Source organism: Emydura macquarii, unplaced genomic scaffold, assembly GCF_026122565.2.
Source record: "Emydura macquarii macquarii isolate MOO-44397 ecotype Brisbane River unplaced genomic scaffold, CSIRO-AGI_Emac_v2 contig_1897, whole genome shotgun sequence".
NCBI lineage: Eukaryota > Metazoa > Chordata > Testudines > Chelidae > Emydura > Emydura macquarii.
In genome coordinates, this window is record NW_027132034.1 from 336,828 (window position 1) to 354,456 (window position 17,629).

The 17,629-nt window shown below is 40.6% G+C and overlaps 1 protein-coding gene across 2 annotated transcripts in view; it reads left to right on the forward strand.

The window, feature by feature from the left end:
• The first annotated feature begins 4,316 nt into the window (after positions 1-4,316).
• LOC137159783 (Y+L amino acid transporter 2-like) overlaps positions 4,317-17,629 on the forward strand; it is a 53,460-nt gene continuing 40,147 nt past the window's right edge. Inside the window, exons 1-3 of one of the 2 annotated variants that reach the window (XM_067558253.1) lie at positions 4,317-4,462; positions 13,240-13,760; positions 17,278-17,403. In XM_067558253.1, coding sequence (XP_067414354.1) covers positions 13,256-13,760; positions 17,278-17,403 — 631 coding nt within the window. In that variant the 5' untranslated portion in view covers positions 4,317-4,462; positions 13,240-13,255. Of the gene's footprint in view, positions 4,463-4,643; positions 5,292-13,239; positions 13,761-17,277; positions 17,404-17,629 lie in introns of those variants that run through there. The other variant, XM_067558254.1, reaches the window with a different exon arrangement.

Sequence of the window (17,629 nt, forward strand, 5' to 3'; positions counted from 1 at the left end):
GGGTGGGCTTGCAAAACAATTATTTTTAAGCACCTTTATACCCAAGACAACAGATTCTCATCTGCACAGGACCAGGCATAGGATTTTGGGAGCATCAGGAAGATGGTTATTTGAATTATCATTTGGATGATTAACTGGATTACCAGCTATTTTATCACTGCACAGCTGACAACGTGCCCCAGAATTTTTTGCATATTGAATAAGCATTGCCACAGACTGGCAATTTTGTACTGGTCACTTTTGATGACATGTTGGTTACCAGCCTTCATTTGAAAAGAAAGTGATATTTGCAAGAACAGGCCAGTAGCAATAAATGAGTCCCTAATTCCCAGTTTGTTACACTCAGCCTGCTCCACTATAACTTCACAATAGGACAAGAGATATACATCCATCATCCTCTCCATGTCACAATATATCAGACTATTTATGATATAGCTGTGGACTCTGTGCAATTAATTTCATTTTATGCATTAAAATATACAATTAAGAATTACAAAGGAAAAAAAACTTACAAAGTTTGCAAGTGGCACGCTTGTTTACTTTGGCTCTAGAAATGCCCTAGGGTGAAGTTCCTGTCTATCACAAGTGCCAGGATTAGTCCCCCTTTCGGCAAATGTACCCAGCAGGGTTTTAAAGCCTCTTCCCCCATTTATTCCTTTTTAGCAATACCAATGGGTCAGATGAATGTAGATCCACAGACACAGTCAGGGTATGTCAACACTGCGGATTGAAGTTGATTGACTTCATAAATTTGGTGGGTGAAAGGCGACTAAAATTAAGAGGCGCGTGATCACACCATACACATTGTGTCGGGCGTTTGCGAACCCACCAGCCGTACTTGCATCATTTCTATAAGCTTAAAGGGAACAATTTTTTTTATTTGCTTATATATGGCATGAATTACAGATTTACAGATCCAGCGTGCAAATTTATCCTCTTATATGACAGGGATAAATCATGCATCAAAGTAGTGAAATGGGCTACAAATGCAATAAAAAATAAGGTATTCAAAAATGTAATGAATGGACAGGGGTGGGGGCACCAAAGATGTTCCTCTCCTGGGGCACCATTTGGTCTGGGGCCTGACCTGGCATTCATAAGACATGAAGCCTCATTAGTGCAGGAGCTGTGGAGTGTCTCTGAACCCCTATATATATATATATATACGCCAGCAATCCATTGTCTTAACACTACACATGAATCCCCGTCTGCTGTTTATTTCTTCCTGTAAATTTCCTCTCTTGAAGATGTCACAATTGCTTCATTAGCATTTGGCTCAGTATGCAAACAGGCATCTCCTCTGAGTCATACAAAGCCTACATGACCTGAGAGAGCAACTCTCGAAAGGAACTTGTCCAAGACATGTCACCTCCTGGTTACCTGCCTTAAGAACATAATTTTCAGTATAGACATGTAACTTCTTAAATATTATACGTACATATATTTTGCAGTGATTATGATGGGCTACTGGCTCTTGGTAGAGACCTCATCCTTTAGAGAATTATTATGCATATATCCAGTCCAGGGGATTCCTGTAAAACTCTATGCACTTCTGTGCTCTCTGCCAGTTGGCACCAAGAGATTCCTGGGTCACAGCTGTCTTGAAAAATGTAACATTTTAAAAAATAATATTGCTCAGGTATTTTTGGCCCTGTGTAACAGAGCCAGCACAGTATAATGTAGGACAGGTGAGGGATTACCTTTTTGTTATATATTTTCAAAATACCTGGGAGAATAATTTTTGATAGCAGGTTTTTAGGGTTGACTTCAATGTCTTATATTTCTCCTGGCTCTTAAATTAAAAACGCCAAATAAGCTGGAAGATATACTAGGATTTTATTCCCCCTTCTCTTTTTCCTTGGAACAGTAACATTCAGCGGCTTTCCTGAATGAAGATCTGAAATCTCTGGTAATTAACTGCTCTTGAGCCAAACCCTGATATTCTTACTAAAACAAACTTCTATTGAAGTCAATGAGAACTTGTTATAATAAAAAAATGAGTAGATGCCTCAAGATATTGCCCATTCAATGGGATCAACTTATTCCTGCCCGTGTCAGTCAGATAACCACCATTTACATCACGGGGAGATAGGCCTTGTCTGCTCATTCAGGGCTAATCCGGAGTGCAGTCAGTATGGCTGAAGTGGTGCTGACCGCAAAGGTAGACAAGGACATCTTGCTAAATGCAATCCCTGGCTTGCTGTTTTCTACACTGTAGAGGTCAGCGCTGGTGCAGCTACACCACTTGCTAAATCAGAGCTACGGTGCATATGGACAAGGCCATACGTACACAAGGAGAGCAGTGTGACCTGAGAATTCATGGAACAGAGTATGCAAAGAGACCTTCTGAGCAGCACAAGCAGGAGAACAAAGAATGGAAGGGGGGTAGGTTTTATTCAGGCAAGCATTATTCTCTCTCTCATCTCTTCAAAAGCAAATACATAGCCATTCTTCTGCACATTATAGCTACACAGATAAGTGCATTCTTTCAGCAAGGGAGAAATGTTATATAACTCTCCATTTATTCATCAAATTCGACAGGCCTATATAAATGGATGAGGAAAATGTATACATTATTAACGAATTCTGCATAGTGATTTACAATCTCCTTCCTAACCCCCACACTCCTTATGTCTGTGGGGATGGAGAAATACAGAAAATGAATGTGAGCTAAACACAATGTAAAGTAAATGCTCTTTCCCCTTTTTGAAATGAATTATAAATGGATTATTGTTCATTGCCAAACTGAGAAATTCTTAAGATTGAAGTAATAATGCAGACTTCTGTGAAATTAGTATGATCATCAGCTACAGGTCTGAGTGAATTTGCTTGATTATTGCTGGTTGCAAATACAAGGGAAAATATGCTTATCTTACAGTCTTTATTGTTTGATTTTGTTTTCTCTCCATGTTGTTGACCTAATCACTCTTCATTGTAGATGTGTGAAATTTCAACTGCTGTTTGGGATGTGATGTTGTAACCACCACAAGATTTTCACAGTGTCAAAATCAAGGGCAGAATTTGGCTCATGGTATACATATTTGAAATGAGAATTTAATATTTTCCAGCTAAATATGCAAAAAGTACCTAAACAGGGAGAAGAGTCTGATAATGGAGGGTTCTTTAACCTAGCCAACGAAGGCTTAACGAGAGCCAGTGGTCGCAAGCTAAAGCTAGACAAATTCAAACTGGGAATGAGCTGCTTTTTTTTTAAGCCAGTGAGAATAGTTCATCTTTCTTTAAAGCAAAATTGAGGGCCTGTTTCTCAGTTGCACTTAGGCCCGTTTACACTGCTCTGGCAGTATGGAAAGGCCTTCCAGTGACTTCAAGTGTATGTCTGGAGCCCAGGCTCAAGACCAGCCCCTACTGTGGGGTCCCAGAGCTCGGGCTCTAGCCTGAGAGCCTAGATGGCTACACGGCAATTTTACAGGCCCACAGCCTGAGCCTCAAGAGCCGGGATCAGCCCACATGGGCCGGTTGCAGGTGTTTAACTGCAATGTAGACATACTGGAAATGTAACAGAGGTTTGCCTTATTGAGGCATGGGCGGCAGGGCCTATCCTACTTTTAAAGACAGAGTGACATGCCTGCAAAACAATTTTGTTGCCAAGAAGTCACTTGATATACTATAGTTTATATAACCACAGCTTTGTGTAACTCTGAAGAAATGCAGCCAGCTAAAATTGTGTAATCCAAACATTAAACATACACATTCCTAACTAAACTCAGAAAATGTAGTGCACAAATACCGGCCATCCCTGGGGAAAATAGCTTGAGGAGTATTTAATTAAAATGCCTTGCATATTCTTGTTTCCTTTAACACTGCTTTAAAAAAAGCACAGTCACTACTACATTACATTAGGTATAGACTCTGAGACTGGTATAGTCCTTACTTAAAGCAACATGCCCCAATATGTAATAAACATTTTTTAAAAGTAACAAATAGCAGCAGCAGCAGATTTATTCTATATGCTTTTTGTTTTGCAATTCATTTTTGACCTTTTTATGATGTTGTAACTTAGTGTACCGGGACATTTTAATACTATGTTGCAACTTGCTTTCCTAGGGGTTGTGATCAGTGGAGGAATGGGAAAAACATCCAAATTAATTTTTTTTCTTACTAGTTGTTTTCCTATTAATTCCAATTGTCAAATGTCTTGATACAGTCCAGTGGCCAAAGGATCTTGACCTGCTTGATCAGCTCTTTCCAAATGCCCTTTGATTTCTGAGTGCAAGTTCTTGTACTCATACTGGTCTCAGTTCAGCAGCATGTCATGGAAAACAAGGGTACTAAGTGAATGTTCTTGCATTCATTAACTTATTGTTCTGCTCTCCAGAAATTACTTCCTTGCTTGGCCTTTTTGGCTTGATATTGTTCCTTGCTTCATCCTGGCCCTTGTTTTGCAAGAGCACTTTATAAAGAGGGCACTGTAGAATTTCAGAAGACAAATCCAAGCACCTTGGTAAGTCCTTTCTTGCCTTACTTATTTTTAAATCTTAGTTGAAACGAAAAGCATATTCAGTTAAAATAAGATTTGCACAGATTGCCAGCATGCTTTTCAAGTAATAAATAATTGTGTTATAAATTGTTGGGTGGAATTATAATTTTCTGATGCAGAAAAATAACAGGATAGCTAAATATAAATAAATGTACTTGGAGTAAAGAGAGGTCTGTTATTTTCAGTTAACCAACTGTTTTGTGTCAAAGTGTTTGGGAAATTAGAAGACAACCTCTCCCCTCCGTCTGCATAGTAAACAGAGGTTTATGCCTGGCTCTTCCATGCACCCCTCTCCTCAAAACAGACTTCTTCCACCATCACATTGTAAAAAATCTCATGTTGTGATCACTGCCGTGATCGAGAGGACATTACATTATTTTTTTAAATATTAACTTGTCATGTGGGACGCTATAGTGGCTGTGCATGAATGCAGTAATATAAGCAAACTTCCACTGGTTTTGACAAACATGCCTTTCTAAGATATTGTAAGAGGGCTTCTGATTTTTGCAGTTCACTAATTTACTTGGGTTGTTTGGAGACACCCTGTTTCATAAACACCTCAGATCTTCTCTTTTGGTAGCAGCTGCTGGTTTTAATATTTCTACTAAAAATAGCAGCTGAAGGCAAAGCTAAACTGAACCTCTGAGGAGGGTAATGCATATTTATATCCATATCAGTTACTTGCTAGTGAACCAGCTGCTTGCTTATCTAAACACAAAAGGAAGTTAAACAGCAATGTTCAGTTCCTTAAGTTGCAGCCGCCTCTCCCTTAAAGGAAGCAGCACATCTACTGGTAAGTTTCTACTTTCTTTTTAACAGCACTTTTAAATGTGGAGTACAGTACCTTCTCCCTTTATTTCATTTGTAGCAACATGCTTACAATGGGAATGATAAACCGGGGGATTGAGCATGTCTGTAATACAAGAGCCCACAAACATTTTGAGCTCAGTAACCAAGCAGGAAAACACTAAGCATTATTTTGCTGCATAGTTTTAAAAACAAAGTAAGAAGAACAATCTGTGGAGCTGGTAAGTTCCACTGAATAATTATGTATTCCCTTCATAGGAGATAGGAGAGTTTTGCTTCCCAGCAAAGTGTTTTTGTTGCTGTTGCTTCTTCACAATACATAATCATGTTGTGTTCGCCTGGCCTGTTCTTTCGCTGGAATGTGTGCAGTGGCGTGATCATGCCATAAGTGCTCCATTTAGAATCTGCTGTGGCTCAGTGTCAGTATTCTGAAGTTTGACCCACCCAGTAGGGGTTCTAAAGTCACAGTGGTGACCCTCAGCTTATCTGTTCTCTGCACGTCCAACCAAGCGTATTCATATAAGTGTATGTGCTTAAAGAGGTATTGCTATTTTTTTTAAATCATTATCTTCACTGTAAATATGTTACTGTTCTGTTTGCTTTAAGGACATAATGTGATGGATTACAGCCTTTAAAATAGCTTTTTAAACTTGCATTTGTTACTGATAATCACAGTGGAAATGTGAAAAGAGATTTCATTTTGAAATGGCATTTGTCTTCCTTAACACCACTCACTTTGTGTGTGAAACTGGAAAGCCCTTCTCTGATTCTACAGCTTATTTTTTGTGCACTAGATTTAGTGATGACGTGGCAGAAGTCTCTGTTCTGAGACCTATGATGGTGGGCAGCTGATCATCCCAGTTATGAGTCTGTCCCCACTAAGAGAGAAACCTTTTTTAGAAATAATCTGAAAATGGCCTAAAATACAAGAATAAGAATGATTGATGCATGTTCGATGCATTTCATTTGTATTTCGCCTTCATTAAGATCTGAATTTCCAAGGTGCTCAGTGCTCTCCATTTCCACTGAAGTCAATAGGAGCTGGGGGTGCTCAGCACATCATACACTCATAGGAAGCACTCAGCATCTTAATCTTTATTTGGTATTTTCTGCATTAGAGGCTGGGGATTTCAAAGATGCCTAAGGAGTTAGGCAAGTAACTTCCATTGAAACCAACTTTCAAGGCCCTTTGAAAATTCCAGGCTGAATGACTATTTCTTACCTGAAGAGTTCACACCATTTAAACCCCTGGCTAAGCCCTTGGCACTGGTTGAATATGTCTCCCTACTGCAAGTTATAATTTATTATTATATAGGGTAAATCTACACTAACTCAGAGGTGTGACGGCATCACACATAGATATTCCTGCGTGAACGTCGATTGAATTAGCTCAGACAACAATGGACATGTCTATGCTGTGGCTAGAGATGTCATTTCCAGCTTGGGTATACATCGTTGTACTAGCTGTGATCACGCTAATGCAGGGAGGACTGCTCCAAATCTGTATCTAGGGTTTCAGGTGGATTGTATTTAGGCTAGTCCATTCTGTCCTCCCCCCGTGCAGTTGCAGCTACATTGCTGTTTTTAGAGTGCTAGCTCCTTCAAAGCTAGCATGGGTATTTCTCTTGGAGCTGGAAATGACACCTCCAGCTCCCGTGTAGACAAACCCAGTATCCGTGAAGATGTGGCAGCATGAGCTAGCCACCACTCAAGTACATAATCAGAGTCCCAGCCAGGCTTGCTGGCTTTGCTGCTGCAGCTTCACTGCTATTGTGATTTGAGCTAACTAGATCAAAGCTAGCTAAGGGATGTCTACATGTGCTGCTAGTCACACCTCTGACTGCAGTGTAGATTTAGAGCACAGAAAGCTTAGTGTGTTAGATAGATAACAAGACTGCCCTGAAAAGTTTACAAACTAATTGTCTTTAGCCTCCAGCCCCTGGCTAGTTGTCTGTTATATATCTCTTCTGTGTCATCATCATCTACCACTTTGGTATTGCCTGTAGCAAATGCTTTGGTTGGAAAACATCTTGTTACAAATCCAACAGATTTTGGTTTCGAAAGATGTTACTTTTGCTTCTCAAGCCGCATTCTATGCAGTTCCATTCTCTTGCCCCTCCTACTGAATAGGTATGTGAGGTAACAGGAGAGACTGTGAGGAGTTCCAGACCACCATGCCATCAGTATGCCACACAGCTCTGCATCCTAAAATCCAGACAGTGGTGATTGTTTGCTTTCCCCAGGCCTGAGACTGGAACCTTTGATGGAGGTGGCTGAAACCAAGTGTTGATGCTAGTTGGTGGAGGGAAGATGACGAAAGAAACTGGTAGGATTCATGAGTGCTCCTTCTAGTTGATGGAGTACATTTGCCCCTTGCCAAAGAGATGTGCAGTCTTGGAGCACTTTCGGGGCTCCATCCAATGTTTGATTTCCAGGTAGCAGCTGTGGATCTTGTCACTTTTCATTATCTGCAGTGATCCAAGAGCTTGGGGCCTTTCCTTCACGGTGAGGTTCTCATGTCTTAGGTGCTCAGACACTCCAGTGAAAAGTGCTATCAAGATGCCTTTTAAACACCTTAAAGTTGAACTACTGCCGTGTGGAACAGGTGCAGAGAAGGGCTACTAGTGTGATCCGAGGAATGGAAAACCTGCCTTGTGAATGGAGACTCAAAGAGCTTGGCTTGTTTAGCCAAACAAAAAGAAGACTGAGAGAAGACTGAGATTGCTCTCTATAAATATATCAGAGGAATAAATACCAGGGAGGGGAGGAATTATTTAAGTTCAGCATCAATCTGGACACAAGAACAAATGGATATAAACTGGCCATCAGGAAGTTTAGACTTGAAGTTAGATGAAGTTTCTAACCATCAGAGAAGTGAAGTTCTGGAACAGCATTCCAAGGGGAGCAGTGGGGGCAAAAAAACTAGCTGGCTTCAAAACTAAGCTTGCTAAGTTTATGGAGGGTATGATGGGACAGCCTAATTTGGCAATTAACTGATCTTTGACTACTAGCGATAAATATGCTCAATGGCCTGTGATGGGATGTTAGATGGGGTAGATTCTAAGTTACCACAGAGAATTCTTTCCAAGGTGTCTGGTTGATGAGTCTTGCCCACATGCTCAGCGTTTAGTTGATCGCCATATTTGGGGTTGGGAAGGAATTTTCCTTCAGAAAGTTTTCCTCCAGATTGGCAGAGGCCCTGGGTTTTTTTTGCCTTCTTCTGCAGCATGGGGCATGGGTCACTTGCTGGTGGATTCTCTGTACCTTGAAGTCTTTAAACCATGATTTGAGGGCTTCAGTAACTCAGTCATAGGTTAGGGATCTATTACAGGAGTGAATGGGTGACATTCTGTGGCCTGCGTTGTGCAGGAGGTCAGACTAGATGATCATAATGATCCCTTCTGACCTTAAAGTCTATGCCTCTATGAGCACTCATAAACTATAGCTAGAGCAAAATATAGCAGCCTGCCTGCTTTCTTCTAGTGTATGAGTATGATCACAATACCCCTGTGGCCAAAGAATTTCACTGGCTCCCTTTTTGCTTCAGGATGCAATTCAAGGTGTTGTTTCTAATGTTGTAAATCCCTTTAAGTTCTAGACTGCCACTTTTCCTACATACTATTGTGACAGCTGGGGTGAATTTAGACGCTTTTGTTTAAACCATAGGGATCATGTCTCTAACTTATCAGTGACGAGCTGAGCCCACTTATAGTAGGGGGGAAGTGAGGGCAGCCGGCTTCAGCAGTGTGACTGAACATGTTCAGTCCATGTGAGCATGCTCAGTATAAGTCAAGCAACAAATCTGGAGTAGAGGGGTATATGACCCCACATTGTCCCCCACCACCACCATGCATTGCTTCTGGCTTTCATCCTCTGGCAGTCTACCAGAGCCTGAGTGCACTGACGTTCCAATGCAGAGCACCTCCTTTTGGTTGATCATTTGTTTAGTTCATGACAATTGGCGAGCTATTATAGTCCAGGCCAGTAGCTCTGTCTGTGTTTAAGGGTCCCCAACACTTCTATTATAACACCCTATTTTCAGTTGCTTATCACTTAGCCAAACTAATCAGTTGGGCTGAAGTTATGAGCCTTTGGGGAAAAACGCTCAGTTTACACATACTCAGAGACTTGCTAGAGCTTCACAATTAAATTCCCTGAAGGTTCTATCTGCAACTTTAATTTGGCATTGTTGAGCTTTTGACTGCTTGACTTTTATATTTAACTTATTTCGTGTTTACGTTATTATATGTGTTGGGTGTTTCTCAAAGGGTCTGCATTGTAGACAGTTTAATTTGTCATCTGCCCAGATGCCACAGGGATGGTAATGTATACTTTTAAATATTGTCCCAATTAAACAATAATCCTTTGCTATCCATTTGCTATCATTAGGCTAAATCAGTTCCCTGGGAGGCATCCCAATTAAGCAGCTTTCTATATTAAATATATCCCAATTGAGTGGAGAGTTCTGAAATACATTTGAGAAACAGGAAAAGGGAGACCCAGTAGAATCTGAAGGTCTGAGTTTCACAATGCTTTACAGTGTTTGTAATGAGATGAAGTTTGGTGAATCCTCCTCACTCCCCCACCAACAAACACATACACCTTCTGTCCCCTAAAAAATTAAACCCATGTTCAGTTCAATTAAGCATGTCTTTCTATATAGGGAATCCTGTGCAATACTGACAATAGAGAAAACTATGAAATCACTTTGCAGTGTGTGGCTGTTCTTCTATCTAGGAATCTAAATCGAGTTTGATCGGTTGATTTTGATATTTATTATTATTGAGAGTGACCAAGTGCTTGGATTTCTCTGAACAAGAGATGTGGTCAATGCTCTGAGGAGAGAAATATTTAACTAAATGGATAATACACAACATAATGGGAGACCGAGACGAAGATTCTGTCTTTGGAGTTTTTATTACTTGCTCTTTCCCTTCTTTCATATCATGGGTCAGAGAATTTGCGTGGGTGACAGAAAAAGTGCTTAACAGGAAATTAAAAGAAGATATGATATGTGCCTGGTACATTGGGTCAGGAAAGGAATTCCAGGCATCCAAGGTGGAATTTGATTCAAAGATAAGAGAACAAAGCAGAAGGGGAGGGGATTGACTGGTGATCTAGGAAAGGGGAAGGTTGCCATAGAGATGCATACAGAAGTCACACTTAAACACATTCTAGTTTAGCCTTAGATAACTCTACCTCAGCATTTCCAATGCATTTCTATGCTTAATTGGAGGGAATATTCACTACAAAAATCATTAATAATCCTGCTTAGTTACAACTCATGCTTTTCAAATATAGCCAGCACATGAATTTCCAATTCAACAATTTAAAAAATTTGAAGCTATGGTAATAAGCTATTTTTAGGCAGGACTGAAACAGTAGAGAAAGTTCAGCATTTCACGTCAGGGTAAATTTTGAATGACCCATAACTCCACTCATTTGGTGAGTTTTATTCACGTTTTACAGAAACTATCCTTTGCTTTCAGAGTATCTGACAAATCTCTGGCCAACATCAACTTTATGAATCAAAGCTATGGTGGACTAAAGTAGTTCTTTATAAGAGAAACTGGTTGCCACTGTAGGTACAGAGAGGCAAAATTAGGCAAACCATTCCTATTGTATGCCTACAGGTGGGCTTTTTATGCTCAATGCCTTAATGATGTACTCGTAATGGAAGTTTCATGTTTACAACAATAAGTTTGTATATATAATTCACAGTATTTGTACTATGGTAGCATGTTAGAGGCTCTAATTAGGTTTGTGTCTCATTATGGTAGGCACAACATACAACTTAGTTTGTGTCTATATTTGTTCTGTTCGTCCATTTTAAATAACTTTCTTTAGTTCAATTACTTTCAAAGTCCTCCTGCACTCTAATATGTAGTCAGTGATAGATACTGAAGATATTGTTAGCAGGATTTGAACAGTATAATGTTCTTTCACATGGGTTGTGATAGGATCCACTCACTGTGGTGCCTCCTCCTGGTTGTTCTGGCCTGCATGGTACCCTACTCTGGTGGGGTCTCTGCCATCATCCTCATCTTGCACCCCCTCTCACTCCAGGAACCACAGCCTCCTCTTTGTGACTGAGCCCTCCAGCCAGGTGACTATGTGGTTCTCCTACCAGGCTATATAACAAAGTCTTTCCAGAACAAATCAGGCAGTTCACTCTCCTCTACCTAGTTGGTACCACATCCCCAGTGGCTGGTAGGGGAACCAGGGCCCACCTCTACTTCAGGTTCCAGCTCAAGGGCCCTCTAATCAGCAGTCAAGCCTGCACTACTATCATAGAATCATCTATGATTCTATACTATTTCTTGGTGCTTTTCCCCTAAGCCTGCTCCTAGCTTCCCCCTCTGGGTTTGTCAGCCATCCAAATCTCTCTTCCCTGGGAGTAACTATGGATTATCCTTTGTAATCCTAACATTCTCCTAGGAAGTAACTGAAGCCTGCCTCATTATAGCCCCCTTCTGTTGCCAGCTTCTTGGCTTATATAGGCCCCACCTGTCTCTGCCCAGCTGAGCCTCCTGTCTAATTAATCAATTCTCCACCCAGTGCAGCCCGAGCAGTTAATAGGGCCTAGTTTACCTTCTCACGGACAATGTGGGGAATACACCCTTTCACATATCTATATACAGAGAGCTGGGGCAGCTAGAGACTGTAGCAATGAATTCCATTTCATTTTTATGAATGAAGAATTTAAACCAAATAGAGAAGACAATTTTTTTAAATTTCAAAGTTAATCAGTCACTGAATTGAATGTTATGGCTGACGACTAGTTATTAATCATACAATGTAAAAGTCTGAATCCTAATAATTGTAACTAATGACTAAGATTCATGATATAATGGAGTCTGAGGGCAGGGGAGAAATAAGGCTAAGTACTGAGCTTGTGTGTTGAGTATTGTGTGTTTTTGTATGTTAAGTATTGAGCAGGAGAGTGAAAAGTAAGCCAGCTAACATGAAATGGTGTGGAAGGGCTTTATAGAGAAGTGTTTAGTTGGACTCCATACTTTATGTAGCATTCCGAGAACAGTGTTCAAAATTCTTTCCCTACATGTTAGTGGTTTTTTGTTTGTTTTTATCCAGAAGGAGTACAAAGTTATTAGCTAAACAAGATGAACTATTCATTGCTTCAGGGATTTCACTTCTAGGAACCTCCCCTCACTACATCTCAGCTTTCATTCCCTCCTCCTCCTTCCCTCTCTCACTATAGATTTCCCATTCCACATTATGCCTTTTGTTATGTTGACCACTTCTTATCTTTCAAGTGGTTGTTTCTCTCCTCCAGATTCTTCCTTAAAACCCATTGACTATATGGATCCTTCCTACAATTCTCTAGGTACCCTCCCTTAGATATAATGGGAAAACAGGCTAAGACTTTTCTACTCTGTTCCCAACTAGGGAGGTTGCAAGTGGGTTGAGAGTAGCAGGGGAATGAATAGTAAAACAGAGCATTTTTTATGAGGTTGATGCCATCTGTCACTATCTCTAGGAGATGAAGGTGCTGTCATGTGGGCAACTCTGGCTGCATTAACGCTTGTTGGATTTTCTTGACAATGTGGTGTAACCTCACTTATTCAGATACCCGTGATGCTACAGTAATGTAGATTTTCTGGCACAATATAAATATTCTGTAAGAGTGAGCTTGGCACTCATGAAAGGTTCCAGATTGATAACCAAGTCTCATAATTATCCATAATACAGCAGAGGCATGTTCCCCACCAATGTGCTCAGATCTTGACAATCCTGCAGAGATGAGAAGGTAATTCATTTCCATTGCCCCTTCATCCTTTGCTGCCAATCAGTACTGAGTATAATGGTGGATTCTATGATGTGGTCACCTCTTGTTGTGAATTTAGACTGAGATCTTCAGTTAATCACACCTGTGATATGCATTACAAAAATTGTCTCTTTCTCATCATTTTCAGGTAATGATAACTAAAGATGACGGGCTCCTGGATCATATGCTGTAATAAAAAAACCACATCCAGGAATGGAGTATATGAAATGGACAAAGTGGCTGAAAATGTGGAAGAAAAAATGCAGATGAAACAAGAAATTACTTTGCTCAATGGCGTTTCTTTAATAGTAGGGAATATGATTGGCTCCGGGATATTTGTATCACCCAAAGGTGTTTTGATGTATAGTGCCTCCTATGGACTGTCACTATTCATTTGGGCCCTGGGTGGGATCTTTTCGTTGTTTGGAGCTTTGTGTTATGCTGAACTGGGAACATCCATTGTTAAATCAGGAGCTAGCTTTGCCTATATACTGGAAGCTTTTGGTGAATTCATAGCCTTTATCAGGCTGTGGTCTTCCTTGCTAATTATTGAACCAACAACTCAGGCTGTAATAGCAATTACATTTGCTAATTATATTGTTCAACCAATTTTTCCATCCTGTGAGCCACCGTATGAAGCGGTCAGATTGATTGCAGCTGCTTGCATCTGTAAGTAAAGTAGCAATTGGTAGAAATGAAGTAATTTAATGCAGGTACTAATAAAAGACTTGTCATATTTTCCTCCCCTTTAATGTTCTGTGAAAATGACACATTTTTACCTAGGACAAATTCATAAGACTGTATTCTTTCCCTTCAGGATTGAATTTTTGTGGGGTGAGGGATTAGTAGTGGGGGGGAAGGATAGGGAGGGTTTCCAAAAATGTGGCTGAAAGACACTACGATTGCTGATAGAAAAGGTAACAGATACCTACCCAAAGCCCACTTTGAAATCCATGGAAAATTCCTATTGGCTTCAATAGACTTTTACTGAGGGCCCAAATGTTCACATATCCTCAGATATATCAGTACCTGCTTGTGAGTGAAAGCTGGTGAAACATTGACATCCCTCTTTAACTCCAACCAACCAACCAAAAAAAAATCTTAAAAAAAACCCAACCAAAACTAAAACTCTACCCCAAGCAGAAATTTGACCCCAAAAAGGTAGACGTGCCAGGCACACCATGAAGTCTGCTAGGGACTTTGCTGTTGGTATGGATTTTAGGTGGAAGGTAAATGTAGGTACATAGGGCTGGAAGGGACTAGCATTGAGTCCAGTCTCCTCAGGTGCTCAGATACAACAGGGGCATGTATCCAGGTGCAACACAATTTAAATAGCTATAATAGTTTTCTCCCCATTTAAAACTAAAGAAAATTGAGGAGTGGATGATAGGGTAAGACCCTGGAGCAAAGCCCAAAGGAGAGAGAGAGAGAGAGAGAGATTTTTCTGAGAAAATTGTGTCAAAAAAGGACTACTCGAGGCTACAGAAGAATGAATTCTTGTCCCTGACCTGTGTTCCTGGGTGCTCTACATCTCATAGCCAGCCGCTGTTGAGGTGAGGGAAGAGTGGGTTAGCCCTACTGCTGGTCTCTAACCTTGCTGAGTTCTACTATTTGCCCACTCCCCTTCTCCTAGCCATTTTGTGGTGCTGAGTTGTACGGTGTCACCTGTTGTGTGTGTTCTCTTGTGGGTTGAGGGTAGAATATGATGGCAGAGTCCCCGTTCACTGCCTGAGCTTCCAGTGCTGCTGACATGTGGAAACTGACAGACTATTTTACCAGCTCATTAGGTTTTAACTTTGGTGACTAAATTGAATGGGACAGAGTCTGACAAAAATCTGTCTCATTTCTCTGTGCAAAATCTGTGACCAAATTGTTTGGCTGTTCTCATCAGCACAGGGGGATCAAGGCTTGGTGGAGATCCATTTTAATAAACTTTAAAATCTGCCTTGGGGCAGGGACAGGAGCAGCCCAGGGAACAAAGTGGGACACAAGGAGTCACACACTGTTCCTTGTTCTGAGGAGGGAGTAAATTACTTTACCCCTTTTGGTGGAGCTACTTACTCCCTCCTGTGCATCTGACTAGCAACCTAGCCAGTAAATAGTGGCAGTGGTAGCAGCGTGGAGCTAGCCGGGGCCCTTTTTCAATACATGCTCAACCCTTCCCCACCGCACTTGATTTCTAATAGAACTGGGAAGCTAATAACTTGTAAATGATCTTTGAATGCAGCTACAGCAGGTTATTCCCTCCGGAGATCCAGTCTGACGTTCTAAGGGCCAAATGCTTTGTTAACTTGCAACTTCATAGAATCATAGGGTTAGAAGGGACTGCAAGGGTCATCTAACCGCTTGCCAAAATGCAAAATTTGTAGTGACTAAAGCATCCAAGACAGATGGCTATCCTTTTGAAAACGTCCAGTGAAGGAGCTTCCACAACCTCCCGAGGCAGTCTGTTCCATTCTTCTACTGTTCCTACAGTTAGGAAGTTTTTCCTGAGATTTAATCTAAATCTGCTATGCTGTAGTTTTAGATTAAATCTCAGGAAAAACTTCACACACTCCCAGCGCAGTCCAGCGTAGCATCTGACCCCAAGGGAGAAGCATTTCCATTTTGTAGTTTGTTTTTTCCTTCACTCTGTAAATGCAAGGTGAGCACCAGGAAAAGCATCCTAACAATGAGATCTGTTATATTGTGAAAGTTTCTCTCAAAGGAAGTGAGGGCAGCCCCATTGCTTGAGACATTTAAAATTGGATGAACAAAGAATTGGAGAACACACTGCAGTGGAAAATCCTACACTGACAAGGACTGACTGGATGAGCTAAATTGATGATTTAATAGGTAACTGCACATCCACCCACACACGTCACAAATCACGTGTCTCTGATCTTTGCTTCCTTCCAAGATCATTGTCCCAGCTGGTAGGTTGGCCATAGAGCTGAGGTCAAGCTGGAGGTGGGGAGGAAGGATTGTCAGGGATGAATAAGGCAGGACAAGGGGAAAGTTCAGAGGGACATTTCCTGAAGAGATGTGTGCACGTTAGCTTTCTTCATCTGGAATTCCTAGGCACTGGCTATTAGAGCACACTGGAGGACAGTTCCGTTTCCTGGCAACATTTGAGGTTTCAAAATTGATTTTGTTCTCAATTGGAATGAAAACAAAACTTCTAAATATTTTCACAAAACCAGGGAGAGCACTGTTGGAGTATGTACATAGCCTAATGGTTAGGGCCCTGCTCTAGGAGTGTCACCTCACTGCTTAGAGCAGACTTTTTCTCTAAACAAGTAATGCAGGGACTCAAACCCTATTCTCCCTATTCCATGCCAATACCCTAACTACCAGCTAATAGAGTCTCTCTCTTTGCTCAGCCTCAGTTTGGACCCAGGAATGTTTTGGCTTTGACAAAACAATATATTTGGATGGAAATGTTCCAACCAACTCTACTGGCTAGCAATAAAGAACTAGAAAATGAGGCCATAAAAAAGGAAATTGGCTTTCTGATTAAGGTGGGGGTTCAGGTGAGCTGGGTTCAAATCCCAACCCTGCCACAGGCTTCCCTCTGTGGCCTTGGACAGGTAACCTAATCTCTGTGTCTCAGCTCCCTCTCTGTGAAATGCAGATTCCTTTCTTGGATTTTTTATCTATTTAGACTGCAAAACTCTTTGAGGCAAGGACTGTCTCTTGGAGTTTATCACAATAGAGCCTTAATCTCCATTGTGGATTTTAGGCACTATTGTAATCCAAATAAATAATTTTAATAATCCTTCCTTCTTTATGCGAGTAGCCCCACTGAAATCAATGAGATGACTCAAATAAAGTCAACAGTGGTTTGGTCCTAGAATCAAAATTCAAAATCCAGTGCTTTCCCACTGATTTCAATGAAGAAAGTCTTCCTTCCTCTCCTAATTTCTTTCTTCCTGCCTATTACCAGGAAATAGCAGCATCCATGCAGTAAGTTTTACTTCTTTTTGAAAACTAAAAACTGACTCTTAAAAATTAACGTGATAGTTGGGTTTTTTTAAACTCTCATCATGTTAATTTTTAAGAGTAAATTTTTATTGATTTCAGCAAAGGTGTAGATAATTGTGCAGTGTTGAAAGAGTTTTTCTGTACTTGTAACTTTCATTTTATTTCTTGAAAGGTGTACAATTTAAGAAAGCACCTATCTCATTTGTATTCCTTTTCTCAATAGGCACCTTAACATTTATTAACTGTGTCAATGTGAAGTGGGGAACCAGAGTACAAGATCTGTTCACATATGCAAAAGTTATGGCCCTTATCATGATCATATCGGTAGGTCTTTATAAAATCAGTAAAGGTAAGAATACATTTAATTTTACATATTTTTTTAAAAAGCACTGAACAGTATCTGAGAGTCAAAATCTATACAGAAGTATCAGACTCCATAGCACTTTTGTTACGAAATTTTATGCACTGGGAAAGAGCTGTTAACCTCCTGAAAAAGACGTGACAGCTATATTGCTCTGTAGGACGCTTAAGCTCCATCTACACTGCGATAAAATTGCAGTGTAGACGTTTGGGCT